The 16,215-nt window shown below is 35.6% G+C and overlaps 2 protein-coding genes across 2 annotated transcripts in view; one reads left to right on the forward strand and one right to left on the reverse strand.

Annotated features, from left to right (window-relative positions):
- Positions 1-16,215, forward strand: part of LOC142344652 (spliceosome-associated protein CWC27 homolog) — a 242,091-nt gene that overhangs the window by 60,645 nt on the left and 165,231 nt on the right. The gene's annotated exons all lie outside the window — the stretch shown is intronic.
- The window catches only part of LOC142344650 (uncharacterized), a 116,550-nt gene that overhangs the window by 21,104 nt on the left and 79,231 nt on the right, over positions 1-16,215 (reverse strand). The window contains exons 13-15 of the mRNA XM_075396467.1: positions 1,598-1,735; positions 580-1,026; positions 44-184 (exon numbers count right to left, since the gene is read on the reverse strand). Of these exons, the coding sequence (XP_075252582.1) occupies positions 44-184; positions 580-1,026; positions 1,598-1,735 (726 nt within the window). The remainder of the gene's footprint in view (positions 1-43; positions 185-579; positions 1,027-1,597; positions 1,736-16,215) is intronic.

A 16,215-nucleotide genomic window follows, 5' to 3' on the forward strand; every position in this document is an offset into this window, starting at 1 on the left:
GCTGCTAGTACTAAGAAGTTGCTAAAATGGTAAAAAATTTTACCTTTGGATAGAGATTCATCGCAATATAAGTCACAGCGGCCAAGTCCTTCACGAATTTGCCCCAGATGTACCCCGGTCGAGAAAGCTTTTTCTCGATTTTGGCAAAGTCAGTCTTCTTAGCAAAGTTCTGGCACGCCGAATCCTGAAAGGAACAGACACTTGATAGCATCTAAGAACATTCAACTTTCCGTTTTTTTTATTTCCTGAGAGATGCAGCAGGTACCACGCAAAAATTCTTGATTTCTATTCTTGCACACTGATCGTTCAATAGTTAGTTATGAATGTTATGTGCCTACAATATATATGTTAGTTTATAAACGCAAAATCATGAGTCATACTTGCAATACTTCGGCTATTGAGGTTGAAATCTTTCAATAATTTACCGCCATCTAAATTACAAAACCATGTAGCAAAAGGCACTACATAACCAGATATCCAGCAACGTGACCACAAAAAAATTTCTTGCCTTTTGGAGAACTAATTACAATGGTACTAACTACATCCTCAATACTAAGGAATTCTAAAATTTATCCCAACCTTTGTGAGGTATTTCAGACAGACAAGATTCTCATCGGCTTTTAATTCCATGAACAGATTGATACAGAGCTTCTGAATTTCATTCTTGTCTAGTGTTCGCGCTGTTAGAAGTTTACTCTCAGTGTTCAGCGACTCAAACTCCTTGCTTTCTTTCGCCTCGTCACCTGACTTCTCAGATTCCGTCACCGATTTCAAAGTCGATTCCACAGTTTCATTGAACAAGGTTGCCGATTCGATTCCAGGACTTGCAATAGTAGTAGGCGGTAATTTGTCACTGGACTGCTCAGTAGCATCGTCTTTTGATGGTGCATCTTTGATTGCTGTTCGAAGTAATGGAGTGATTTTGCGAAGTTGTTCATATGAGCGCTTCATACTGCTAACACTGCGTAGATACAAAACCATCTTGGAATCTAATTTCGCTGCAGCTTTGTAAACAGACGATTCAGGCTGAAAACAAACAAAAAATTAATTCTTCATCATTATTGCAACAATTTTGTCAGCAAAAGTTATTTTTTAGAAGTTGATAAATGGCATCAATAGCACCACACATGGTGTAGAAATCAAAGCTATTGAAAACTTAAACAGGAGACAATCTTAAAAACTCCAAAGTTGCAACCATACCTGAATGACAGAAAAAAAACAATAACAGAAAATACATTGACAAGTGAAATTCCGATAATTTATCAAACAAAAACCTTTATGCTCCAACATGCAAGTGTTGCGATTACCCTTCGAACTTTGCCAGAGGTTCATGCATAAATTATAAATCACATCCATGATGACTCATCTTCCTGTACGCAATTTTTGTTGTAAAAGAGAAGCATACTACCACTAGCCGACTTCAACAGCAGATTTCAACTCCGCATAACAGTTATCAAAAAATTTTTCATGAAAACTAAGTCTGTTTAAATTGCGTTCAAGTCAAAATTATTTTGAGGGAATCAATTTCCTTTACTTGGTTATTTCTGCTAATTAAATCAAATGAAAATATGTGAAACAAAACGAAAACATGAGATACCTTGAATAGGAAGAGAGAGTTGTTGATGATGCAAGCGATGTCAGCCAGGAAATCATTCCACGTGTAATCGTTGGATTGTATTTTACTCTCAATCTCATCAAAGTTTGTTGTCTTCTCCACAGTTTTAAACTTCTCCGACTAGAACAAAAATTAAACTGAGGAAATGGAAAACTCGTTCTACTTTTCTGTTATGTTACATCAACTGTACTCTTTGAGTTGCGCGTTTTAATTCTTTAATCTGATGAAAGAATATTTCAAGCTGCGCAACGCTACAGTAGTAATAGTGCTTCCTTCGCATAAAACGATCAATTTTCCTATATCTACATTTTTAAATTTTGTGCGATTAATTAAACTTTGCCTTCGGTTAATTCCCTTTTTAAACATCAACTCGATCGGTTAACAAATAAACCATCAAAATAATTCTTAAAATTGGTTTCATTTATTAAGTCTGTTCAGGTCGCACGAAAAAACATAACCGACTAAACATCGGAAGAATTGCTCTCGAAAGACTAGTGGGAGCTCTAATCAATTGCAACCCGCTTCAATCGGGGGGGGGGGGCTAAATGGGACTAAGAAGTTCAATAGTGGGCATCACAATCCAATATTTAATTGGAGTTACAAAAAAGTAATTTGGATGAGAAATTGGGCTTGAACATTTGAAAACATGATACGGGGATAGCACATGAGCGTGTAGCAACCAAAAAACAGTTGGTAAACATTTGTAAAAAAGATGGGCAGAATGCTCACGAACTGTGCACGCTCTCGAAAACAATTATTTGAATGGATTCATGTGTAGATGAAAATTTTTGCAATTAAATATTGACTTAATTACTTTAAATACTAATTCTAAACACTGAGCACACGATCACAAAATTATACAGACAAACGAGGAAAATTACTGATTTCTATTTGGTATCTATGAGAACAATTGCATTTCTAGAAAAATACTAGAGTTATTATGGCAAATCAAAAAACTTTTTTTATATATAAAATGATTTTGCCAAGTTTTTTTTGCTCGAGTGCATTTTTGCTGATTTTGCATACTTATAAAGCCACATTCTACCCAAAATTTTGGAACTCTAAAATTTTGGAGCCTGCTTCAATTCATAAAAAAGACACACGCGTTCACAATATTTGCTTCAAACGTCGCTCGAAAGCAATTACAAAACACCGAACTATACCTCATTCACTCAATTGAACGGGAGACAATCTTATAAAATCCAAGCACGTTGAAATTGCTGTTAACTTCTTATTTATTAGAGTGGAGAGAAACAAATCAAATCGCTGTCTTTCCTTCCAATTGAAACCGATGTTACAAGATTTCCTGCAGCTACTTTTTTAAAAACAACTTTGCAGAACAAAAATCTTATAACAATAAAATTCTATAAAAATCACAAAAAGTTACCTAAAAGGTGATATCAAAGCAAAAAAACATATGCACGAAAAAAAAACAAAGCAAAAAATTGATCTATTTGCGCTGAGAATCTGTTTGATATTGGCAACAAAAGTTTCTTCCACAATGAGAGTAACTTGGATCACTCAAAAATGAAAAAAAAGAGCGTGATAACATATTTCAAAAAAAAATCACAAAAAGTTACCCAAAAGGTGATATAAAAGCAAATAACACATGCAAGAAGAGAAGAACAACAAAGTAAAAAAAATTGTTGATGATACAGGCAATTTTTGCGAGGAAAACAATCCACGCGCCACGAAATGAGCCCGAAAAACCACATTCAGTCACAATCAACCATTTACATTCAAATATTTAAAATGAGGACGACTATAATTTGGATTGTTTATTTGTCCCCATTCGAGCCTCAAAGAAAAAATATACCCGACAGATTGCCGGCAAATAAACGCCATAACCAAGATAGGGATTGAAAGAAAAGAAAAAACTAATGAAAAAATGATTTTTGAACAAACAATTTTAAAACTCAAACTATTTTGATGTCATTTTGGAGCTGAACATACTTCTTTTTCGTAGTGAGACAACACAGGGGCTGGTAGCAAATTCAATAAGCATTAGAGATGGAAACTAACAACAACGTTGAGTACTGGCTTCTATAATTCGGCTTTATGGGTTTATCCCGTTTCTATTTCAGATTTCGTTTTCAGATACTGACTCTGTTCATTTGGAATTGCTTTGCTGAGCATCTACTCTCTAAAAACTTTAGCAGTATCGGAGAAGAGTAAAACAAGCCCAGAGAAGTCCAAAAGATTTCACACAAAAGGTTGAACAAGCTGTGAATTAAGGTAAAGCAAAAAAAGATATTCGACGGAGTTAAAAAAAATAGGAGCGCTATAATAGCCAGCTGAGAAGCTGAGGCGGCTATTCATAAATAAAACAAAAGCCTCATATAAAAATCAAAAAACAATATTGGCTCTCATGCAAGTATACTGAAATTTTCTTCTAGATTCAACGGCTGTTACGTTTATTTCTTATGCTGCCTAGCAGATCCTTAAAATTGTTGACCTAATGCACTAATTGAATTAACAGGCGTTACAGAATTCAATACAATAAAAAAAATCTGACTACCAGCCAAAAAAGATAAACATCTTGGAGAGTTAACAGAGCAAATGACATCAGAGAGACTACGACTTAGAAAACAGCAGAGCAAAAAATTAACGCATCCATTAAAAAAGAACTCGTAGTGGAACAGTCATAAAAAAAATCGTAAGTAATTGCCAACTCTAAGCGTACATAGAAATATACAACAACTTCACTGAAGTCGTTGCATACTTCTAATGCTAACTAAAACAATTCTAACTGAAGTAGCACAGGTCCGGTAGATAGACAGAAGATAGCTCCAATAGCTTTGTAGATCTGCAGTTTCAAAAAGAACAAACATCAGACAGAAAAGAAACTCCTCTTCATTCATCAACTGCTCAGAAGTTACAATTTGATTAAGAATCCTTTAACCTATCCCTGCTTCTATTAACTAGCCTCAAATATCCTACAATACTACAATCAGAGTGGGACACTCAGATGACCTTGTGTTGAATTAGACATTTTCACAGTAAAGAAAGTCATTTTTGAGAATCAGGTAGGTCAATTGTGACAAAAACTTTATAACGCAACAGCACAGTAAAACCCCTCCACTAAGTGTACAAAATTACGTTATGCACGCATTCCACAAGAACTTGCACGAGCGATAAACGAAAAAACATACTTGACGTGATCTTGGCGTCAAAAGGTCGTAACAAAACTCATGACGACACAATAAAAAGCCAAGAGCTGGCCAAAAATAGCCCCAGCTGTCCCATTGCAGCAGTAGAAAAGAAGAATACAATAGGCGAGGATCGAAATTTCAATTACAATTTTGAAAAACAGTGGTTTCAATAACTTTTGGTATTCCTATAAAAATCCAAAATCTCACATAGAAAAGCTTCCGCAGACCAAAATACGAAACAGTAAACAAATTAAGCCAAACGAATTGCTCTCCAACAACAGGCTGCGCAATTTAATTTACAGGGGGGTGTTAAATGTTATAGAGAAAAGTTTCTGTTCATCAGACATCCTACCAGGTTACAAAGTAACAGAAAATCAGGCAAAACTTAACAAATCACTAACTGTTTGTTAAAAAAAACAGATAAAATTCAAAAGTCCCAAAACAAACCGAAAAACGACGGATGAATTGCTCTCAAACGACAGGCGGACAAACTTAATTTCTAAGGTGCATAGCTTAGCTGTTCTATGGCTGCAAACAACAAACCCACAGGTGTTCGAACCCCCGACCTCGAGCATATCAGATGGACATCTTACACACTAAGCTACATGACTTTTATTCTCTTGCGCTGAGAATCCGTTTCATATTAGCAAAAAAAATTATTTCACAATGAGAGCAATTTAGATCACTCAAAAAGGAAAAACTTGAGCGTGAAAGAGAAACAAGTGCAAGATTTCAGGACGAAAGCGCAAAAACGGTCGAGCAAAAATTTTGCATAAAAAAGACACGTTTACAATACTTGCTTCAAACGTCATTTGAGAGCAATTAAAAAGCTGTGAAAACACCCAAATACACCCCATTCACTCAACTTAAACCTGAGACAATCTTATCAACTGTAAGCACGTTGAAAATGCTGTTAACTTACTATTTATTAGCGTGGAGAGAAACAACTTGAAACTTTCTTTTCCTCCCCTTGAAACCGATTGTACAAGGAACATTTCAGCGACTACATTTTTAAAACCATTTTGCAGAACAAATTTCTGATAACAATATTTCAACAAAATCACAAAAAGTTACCCAAAAGGTGATATAAAAGCAAAAAACACATGCAACAAAGCAAAAACAATTGTTGATGGTACAAGCAATTTCTGCGAGGAAAACAATCCACGCGCCACGAAATGAGCCCGAAAAATCACATTCAGTCACAATAAATCATTTACATTCAAATATTTAAAATGAGGACTACAATTTGGATTGTATATTTGCCCCCATTTGCGCCTCAAAGAAAAAACATACCCGATAGATTGCAGGCAAATAAACGCCATAACCAAGATAGGGATTGAAAGAAGAGAAAAAACTAATGAAAAAATGATTTTTGAACAAACAATTTTTAAACTCAAACTATTTTGATGTCATTTTGGACCTGAACATACTTCTTTTTCGTAGTGAGACAACACAGGGGCTGGTAGCAAATTCAATAAGCATTAGAGATGGAAACTAAGAAAAACGTTGAGTACTGGCTTCTATAATTCGGCTTTATGGGTTTATCCCGTTTCTTTCAGATTTCGTTTTCAGATACTGACTCTGTTCATTTGGAATTGCTTTGCTGAGCATCTACTGTCTAAAAACTTTAGCAGTATCTGAGAAGAAAAAAACAAGCCTAGAGAAGTCAAAAAGATTTCACGCAAAAGGTTGAACAAGCTGTGAATTAAGAAAAAGCAAAAAAGATATTCGACGGAGTTAAAAAAAAATAGGAGCGCTATAATAGCCAAGCTGAGGCGGCTTAATAAATAAAAAGCCTCATAAAAATAAAAAAACAATATCGGCTCTCAAGCATGTATACTGAAATTCGCTTTTTTATTCAACGACTGTTACGCTTATTTCTTATGCTACCTAGCAGATCCTTAAAACTCTTAACCTAATTCACTGATTGAATAACCAGGCGTTACAGAACTGAATACCATGAAAAACTGACTATCAGCCTTATAACATGAACATCTTTGAGTGTTAACAGATCAAATGAAAGCATATGGACTACGACTACGGAAAACAACAGCAAAAACAAGTTTAAACGAAGAACTGTTGCATCCTTCAATAAAGAACGCGTATTGGAATACAGTCAAAAGACAATCTTAAGCAACCGCCAAACTTAAGCGTACAAAGAAATAAACGACCACACTGCAAAACCAATGCTACTTGAAGTAATACACGGTTGGCTGATCAACAGCCGCGATAGCTTTGCAGCTCTAGCTAGTTTCAAAAGATAACAAAAACAGAATAAGAGAATTCCGCTTCATTAACCGTTGAGAAATTACATTTGATTAAGAATCCGTTAACTTTTCGCTGCTTCTATTAACTAATCTCAAATTTACAATACAGTGGGACACTCAGTTGACATTGTTTGGAACTGAAGACATTTTCAGAGTGCAGAAAGTTATTTCTGATAGTCAGCAAGGTCACAATTGACCAAAAGAAGAAAGGCGCTCCATTATGAGAAAAAAATGGTGTCACGCACGCATTTAAGCCGAACTTCCATCAAAGATATACAAAAACAGATTTGAAGCGATCGTGACGTCTTATAATCGTAACCGAACTCACAAAATTGGAAACCAAGAAGTTGCCAATAGTAGCCCCAGCGGACGATTTGCGGTAGTTAAAAAGAAAGAACACAATCGGAAGCACACAGAAATCAAAAGTTTACCTACTGTTTTGAGAAAGAGTGGTTTCAAACCCCTTTTCTTGATATCTCAATAAAAATCCGGAATATCTCAAATACAGTCCTTCCACAGACAAAAACGCAACAAAACACTTAATCAGAATGAGCTGCACTCAATATTAGCAACAAAAGATTACTTCATAATGAGCGCAGCTTTGATCACTCAAAAACGATCTCAAGCGTGAAAAAGACACAAGAAGTCAAAGAGACAAGAACAAGTGCAAAAACGGTCAAGCAAAAACTATGCATAAAAATAGACACGTTTGCAACAACTTCTACAAACCTCGTTCGACAACAATTAAAAAACCTTTGAAAACACCGAATTATACCTCATTGCAAAAACCGAAGAGACCGGTTATAGAAGACAACTCAAGCCAAAAACAAACACATAAAAAAAAATTCACAAACTACATTTGAAACGAAGTGCTGACAAAACTGTTAGAAGATTGGTAGAGTAAAACCAAAAGTATATTGTGCATAGGATAATGTCGACAAGAAGCTCTACATGTTCAACGTATACTTGCCTAGAGAAGAGAAGCCTAGAGAGAAATTTAGATCACGCAAAACAAAACAGTCAAGGGTGCAAAAGTCAAATCGGAAAAATCACATAAAAAAGAAACACACACGCGCACAATACTTGCTTCAAACGTCGTTCGAGAGCAATTAGAAAACACCGATTATACCTCATTATACTCAACTGGACGGGAGACAATCTTAAAATGTAAGCACGTTGAAAAGGCTGTTAACTTACTATTTATTAGCGTGGAGAGAAACAACTTGAAACTTTCTTTTCCTCCCGTTGAAACCGATTGTACAAGGAACATTTCAGGGACTGCTTTTTTAAAACCGTTTTGCAGAACGAATTTCTGATAACAATATTTCAAAAAAATCACAAAACGTTACCCAAAAGGTGATATAAAAGCAAAATACACGCAAGAAGAGAAGAACAACAAAGAAAAAAATTTGTTGATGGTACAAGCAATTTCTGCAAGGAAAACAATCCACGAGCAACGGAATGAGCCCAAAAAACACGTAGAGTCACAATCGATCCATTACATTCAAATATTTAAAACGAGGACTTCAATTCGGATTGTAACTTTGTCCCCATTTGCGCCTCAAACAAAACAAAAACTGAAATTCTCTTCTAGATTCAACGGCTGTTACGTTTATTTCTTATGCTGCCTAGCAGATCCTTAAAACTGTTAGCCTAATGCACTGATAGAATTAACCAGCGTTACAGAACTGAATAAAATAAAATCTGACTATCAGCCATCTAAGATAAACATCTTTGAGAGTTGACAGAGCAAAAGACAGCATATGGACTACGACTACGGAAAACAACAGCAAAAACAAATTTAAACGAAGAACTGTTGCATCCTTCAATAAAGAACGCGTATTGGAATACAGTCATCAGACAAACTTAAGCAACCGCCAAACTTAAGCGTACATAGAAATATACGACTACACTGCAAAACCAATGCTACTTAAAGTAATACACGGTTGGCTGATCAACAGCCGCGATAGCTTTGCAGCTCTAGCTAGTTTTAAAAGATAACAAAAACAGAATAAAAGAATTCCGCTTCATTAACCGTTGAGAAATTACATTTGATTAAGAATCCGTTAACTTTTCGCTGCTTCTATTAACTAATCTCAAATCTACAATACAGTGGGACACTCAGTTGACATTGTTTGGAACTGAAGACATTTTCAGAGTACAGAAAGTTATTTCTGATAGTCAGCAAGGTCACAATTGACCAAAAGAAGAAAGGCGCTCCATTATGAGAAAAAAATGGTGTCACGCACGCATTTAAGCCGAACTTCCATCAAAGATAAACAAAAACAGATTTGAAGCGATCGTGACGTCTTATAATCGTAACCGAACTCACAAAATTGGAAACCAAGAAGTTGCCAATAGTAGCCGCAGCGGTCGATTTGCGGTAGTTAAAAAGAAAGAACACAATCGGAAGCACACAGAAATCAAAAGTTTACCTACTGTTTTGAGAAAGAGTGGTTTCAAACCCCTTTTCTTGATATCTCAATAAAAATCCGGAATATCTCAAATACAGTCCTTCCACAGACAAAAACGCAACAAAACACTTAATCAGAATGAGCTGCACTCAATATTAGCAACAAAAGATTACTTCATAATGAGCGCAGCTTTGATCACTCAAAAACGATCTCAAGCGTGAAAAAGACACAAGAAGTCAAAGAGACAAGAACAAGTGCAAAAACGGTCAAGCAAAAACTATGCATAAAAATAGACACGTTTGCAACAACTTCTACAAACCTCGTTCGACAACAATTAAAAAACCTTTGAAAACACCGAATTATACCTCATTGCAAAAACCGAAGAGACCGGTTATAGTAGACAACTCAAGCCAAAAACAAACACAATCAATTCAAAATTCACAAACTACATTTGAAACGAAGCGTTGGCAAAACCGTTAGAAGATAGATAGAGAAGTAAATTTTGCATAGGATAACGTCGACAAGAAGCTCTACATGTTCAACGTATACTTGGCTAGAAAAGAAGCCTTGAGGAGCAAGGAAGAACCTGAGAACGGGTTATACGAGAAGCCCATGTTCGAGAGTTTAAAAGAAGTTGGTGTAGATGGATAGCACACTAGGCTTGTAAGAAAGAAATTGGTAGAAACCTGCGTGGATCGCCCCTGAACAGCTTATGGGCCCAGCACTTGAGCTCAACAGGAAAAGACAGACGAGAGAGTAAGAAACTGAGACACATGCGCAATTTAGGGGAATGTTAGAAAGTGGAGAGAGCAACTAATGGCAATTGTGCATAAGATAAGCCTAACAAGAAGCTCTACTTGTTCAACGTATACTTGGCAAGAGAAAAAAGCCTAGAGAGAGAAATTTAGATCACGCAAAACAAAACAGTCAAGAGTGCAAAATTCGAATCGGAAAAAGCACACATAAACAAGACACGCACGTTCACAATATTTGCTTCAAACCTCGTTCGAGAGCAATTAAAAAACACAGAATTATACCTCATTCATTCATTTGGACGGCAGACAATCTTATACTGTAAGCACGTTGAAATTGCTGCTAACTTACTATTTATAAGACTGAAAACAAATCCAATCTCTGTCTTTGCTACCCATTGAAACCGATTGTACAAGATAATTTCCAGCACTACTTTTTTTAAAAACAGCTTTGCAGAACAAATATCTTATAACAAAATAAAATAGAAAATACAAAAAGTTTCCCAAAAGGTGATATCAAAGCAAAAAAAACATATGAACGCAAAAGAAGAGAACCAACAAAGCCAAAAGGAGCTGCTGATCAGGATAAAAGCAATTTCAGTGAGGAAAACATTCCACAAGCCGAAAAATCGAAAACAAAATTCAGTCACAATCGATCCACTTCACTCAAAAATTTAAAACGAGGACTTCAATTTGGATTGTAAATCTGTCTCCACTTGCGTCTCGAAGAAAAAGAAAATTATACCCGGCAGATTGCCGGAAAATAAACACCGTTCATTACCATAACCAAGATTTGGAGTAAAAGAAGAGAAAAAACTAATGAAAAAAGGATTTTTGAACAAACAATTTTAAAACCAGAACTATTTTGATGTCATTTTGGAGCTGAACATAGTTCTTTTTCGTAGTGAGACAACACAGGGGCTGGTAGCATATTCAATAAGCATTAGAGATGGAAAATAAGAACAAAGTTGAGTACTGGCATCTATAATTCGGCTTTAGGGGTTTATCCTGTTTCTATTTCAGATTCCGTTTTCAGATAATGACTCAGTTCATTTGGAATTGCTTTGCTGAGCAACTACAGTCTAAAAACTTTAGCAGTATCTGAGAAGAGTGAAACTAGCCTAGAGAAGTCAAACAGATTTCACGCAAAACGTTGAACAAGCTGTGAACTAAGGTAAAACAAAAAAAAGATATTCGACGGAGTTAAAAAAAAGGAGCGCTATAATAGCCAGCTGAGAAGCTGAGGCGGCTATTAATAAAGAAAACAAAAGCCTCATATGAAAATCAAAAAAACAACATCGGCGCTCAAGCAAGTATACTGAAATTTTCTTCTAGATTCAACGGCTGTTACGTTTATTTCTTATGCTGCCTAGCAGATCCTTAAAATTGTTAACCTAATGCACTAATTGAATTAACAGGCGTTACAGAACTCAATACAATAAAAAAAATCTGACTACCAGCCATAAAAGATAAACATCTTGGAGAGTTAACAGAGCAAACGACATCAGAGAGACTACGACTTAGAAAAACAGCAAAAAAATTAACGCATCTATTAAAAAAGAACTCGTAGTGGAACACAGTCATCAAAAAATCGTAAGTAATTGCCAACTCTAAGCGTACATAGAAATATACAACAACTTCACTGAAGTCGTTGCATACTTCTAATGCTAACTAAAACAATTCTAACTGAAGTAGCACAGGTCCGGTAGATAGACAGAAGATAGCTCCAATAGCTTTGTAGATCTGCAGTTTCAAAAAGAACAAACATCAGACAGAAAAGAAACTCCTCTTCATTCATCAACTGCTCAGAAGTTACAATTTGATTAAGAATCCTTTAACCTATCCCTGCTTCTATTAACTAGCCTCAAATATCCTACAATACTACAATCAGAGTGGGACACTCAGATGACCTTGTGTTGAATTAGACACTTTCACAGTAAAGAAAGTCATTTTTGAGAATCAGGTAAGTCACTTGTGACAAAAACATTATAACACAACAGCACAGTAAAGCCGCTCGACTAAGTGTACAAAATGACGTGATGCACGCATCCCACGTGAACTTGCATGAGCGAGAAACGAAAAAAAAACAGATTTAACGTGATCATGGCGTCAAAAGGTCGTAACAAAACTCATAACGACACAATAAAAAGCCAAGAGCTGGCCAATAATAGCCCCAGCTGTTGCTTTGCAGCAGTAAAAAAGAAGAATACAATCGGCGAGGATCGAAATTTCACTTACTATTTTAAAAAACAGTGGTTTCAATAACTTTTGATATTCGTATAAAAGCTTAATATCTCACATAGAAAGGCTTCCACAGACCAAAATACGAAATAGTAAACAAATTAAGCCAAACAAAAAGAAGAATACAATCGGCGAGTATAGAAATTTCACCTATTTTGAAAAACAGTGGTTCTTCAATATAACAGGTTTTTCAAAACATCTCATATAGAAAACTTTCCAAAGACAAAAATACAAAACATTAAACAAACTAAGTCAAACAAATTGCTCTCCAACAACAAGCTGCGCAATTTAATTTATCTGGGGTGTTTAATGTTAAGGAGAGAATTTTGCATAAACAATACAGTTGTTTCAAACTTCGTTCGAGAGAAAATAATTATTAGAAAAAGCTAGAAAAACATCAGACATCCTACCAGGTTACAAAGTAACAGAAAATTCAGGCAAAACACAACAAATCACTAACTGTTTGGGTAAAAACTGAAATATAAAGTCAAAAATCAATAGTCCTAGAACAAACCGAAAAACGGCTGATGAATTGCAAGAAGAGAACATAGCAAAACGGAGCTGCTGATGAGGATAAAACCAATTTCAGTGAGGAAAACATTCCACGAGCAGACAAATTGAAAAAATTCAGTAACAATCGATCCACTTCATTCAAAAATTCAAAACGAGGACTTCAATTTGGATTGTAAATCTGTCTCCACTTGCGTCTCGAAGAAAAAGAAAAACATGCCCGGCAGATTGCCGGAAAATAAACACCGTTGATTATCATAACCAAGATTTGGATTGAAAGAAGAGAAAAAACTAATGAAAAAATGATTTTTGAACAATTTTAAAACCAAAACTATTTTGATGTCATTTTGGAGCTGAACATACTTCTTTTTCGTAGTGGGACCACACAGGGGCTGGTAGCAAATTCAATAAGCATTAGAGATGGAAACTAAGAACAACGTTGAGTACTGGCTTCTATAATTCGGCTTTATGGGTTTATCCCGCTTCTATTTCAGATTTCGTTTTCAGATACTGACACTGTTCATTTGGAATCGCTTTGCTGAGCAATTAGTCTGAAAACCTTAGCAGTGTCTGAGCAGAGTGAAACTAGCCTAACGAAGTCAAACAGATTTCACGCAAAACGTTGAACAAGCTGTGAACTAAGGTAAAGTAAAAAAAAGATATTTGACGGAGTTAAAAAAAAGGAGCGCTATAATAGCCAGCTGATAAGCTGAGTCGGCTATTAATAAAGAAAACAAAAGCCTCATATGAAAAACAATATCGGCGCTCAAGCAAGTATACTGCAATTTTCTTCTAGATTCAACGGCTGTTAAGTTTATTTCTTATACTGCCTAGCAGATCCTTAAAATTGTTAACCTAATGCACTAATTGAATTAACAGGCGTTACAGAACTCAATACAATAAAAATCTGACTACCAGCCATAAAAGATAAACATCTTGAAGACTTAACAGAGCAAATGACATCAGAGAGACTACGACTTAGAAAACAACAGCAAAAAATTAACGCATCTATTAAAAAAGAACTCGTAGTGGAACACGGTCATCAAAAAATCGTAAGTAATTGCCAACTCTAAGCGTACATAGAAATACACAACAACTTCACTGAAGTCGTTGCATACTTCTAATGCTAACTAAAACAATTCTAACTGAAGTAGCACAGGTCCGGTAGATCGACAGAAGATAGCTCCAATAGCTTTGTAGATCTGCAGTTTCAAAAAGAACAAACATCAGACAGAAAAGAAACTCCTCTTCATTCATCAACTGCTGAGAAGTTACAATTTGATTAAGAATCCTTTAACCTATCCCTGCTTCTATTAACTAGCCTCAAATATCCTACAATACTACAATCAGAGTGGGACAATCAGATGACCTTGTGTTGAATTAGACATTTTCACAGTAAAGAAAGTCATTTTTGAGAATCAAGTAAGTCACTTGTGACAAAAACATTATAACACAACAGCACAGTAAAGCCGCTCGACTAAGTGTACAAAATGACGTGATGCACGCATCCCACGTGAACTTGCTTGAGCGATAAACGAAAACAAAAACAGATTTAACGTGATCGTGGCGTCAAAAGGTCGTAACAAAACTCATGACGACACAACAAAAAGCCAAGAGCTGGCCAATAATAGCCCCAGCTGCTGCTTTGCAGCAGTAAAAAAGAATACAATCGGCGAGGATCGAAATTTCACTTACCACTTTAAAAACAGTGGTTTCAATAACTTTTGATATTCGTATAAAAATTTAATATCTCACATAGAAAGGCTTCCACAGACCAAAATACGAAATAGTAAACAAATTAAGCCAAACGAAATGCTCTCCAACAACAAGCTGCGCAATTTAATTTATCTGGGGTGTTTAATGTTAAGGAGAGAATTTTGCATAAACAATACAGTTGTTTCAAACTTCGTTCGAGAGAAAATAATTATTAGAAAAAGCTAGAAAAACATCAGACATCCTACCAGGTTACAAAGTAACAGAAAGTTCAGGCAAAACACAACAAATCACTAACTGTTTGGGTAAAAACTGAAAAATAAAGTCAAAAATCAATAGTCCTAAAACAAACCGAAAAACGGCTGATGAATTGCAAGAAGAGAACAACATAGCAAAAAAGTTGTTGACGGTACAAGCCATTTCAGAGAGGAAAACAATCCACGAGCAACGAAGTGAGCCCGAAAACCCACATTCAGTCACAATCGATAAATTTCATTCAAAACTTTAAAACGAGGACTTCAATTCGGTTGTAAACTTGTCCCCACTTGCGGCTCGTAGAAAAAGAATATATAAAAGAAATGCCTCATATAAAATTAAAAAAAAAAACAATATCGGCTCTCGAGCAAGTATACCGAAATTATCTTCTAGATTCAACGGCTGTTCCATTTATTTCCTATACTGCCTAGCCGATCCTTAAAACTGTTACCCTTATGCACTGATTGAATTAACCGGCGTTACAGAACTGAATACAATAAAAAAATCTGACTATCAGCCATATAAGATAAACATCTTTGACAGTTAACAGAGCTAAAGGACTACGACTACGGAAAACAAGTGCAAAAACAAATTTAAAAGAAGAAATATTTTGATCCTTCAAAGAACGCGTATTGGAATACAGTCATCAGACAATGTTAAGCAACCGCCAAACTTAAGCGTACATAGAAATATACGACTCCACTGCAAAGCTAATGCTAATTAAAGTAATACACGGTTGTCTGATAAACAGCCGCGATAGCTTTGCAGACCTAGCTAGTTTCAAAAAAATAACAAAAGACAAAGATAATTCCGCTTCAATAACCGTTGAGAAATTACATTTTGATTAGGAGTACGTTAACTTATCGCTGCTTCTATTAACTAATTTCAAATCTACAATACAGTGGGACACTCATTTGGTCTTGCTTGGAACTGAAGACATTTTCACAGTGCAGAAAGTTATTTGTGATAGTCAAAAAGGTCACGTTTGACGAAAACTAGAAAGGCGCTCCATTAACAGTAAAAAATGATGTCACACACGCATTTCAGCCACGCTTCCATCAAAGATAAACAAAAACAGATTTGAAGTGATCGTGACGTCTTATAATTGTAACCAAACTCACAAAATTAGAAACAAAGGGGTAGTTAAAAAGAAAGAACACAATAGGAAGCACAGAAATAAAAAATTTACCTATTGTTTTGATAAAAAGTGGTTTCAAACCCTTTTCTTGATATTTCCTTAAAAATCCAGAATATTTCACACAGAGTCTTTCCACACACAAAAAAAAGGAACAATAA

This window comes from Convolutriloba macropyga, chromosome 8 (genome assembly GCF_964194025.1).
Source record: "Convolutriloba macropyga chromosome 8, txConMacr16.3, whole genome shotgun sequence".
Lineage (NCBI taxonomy): Eukaryota > Metazoa > Xenacoelomorpha > Acoela > Convolutidae > Convolutriloba > Convolutriloba macropyga.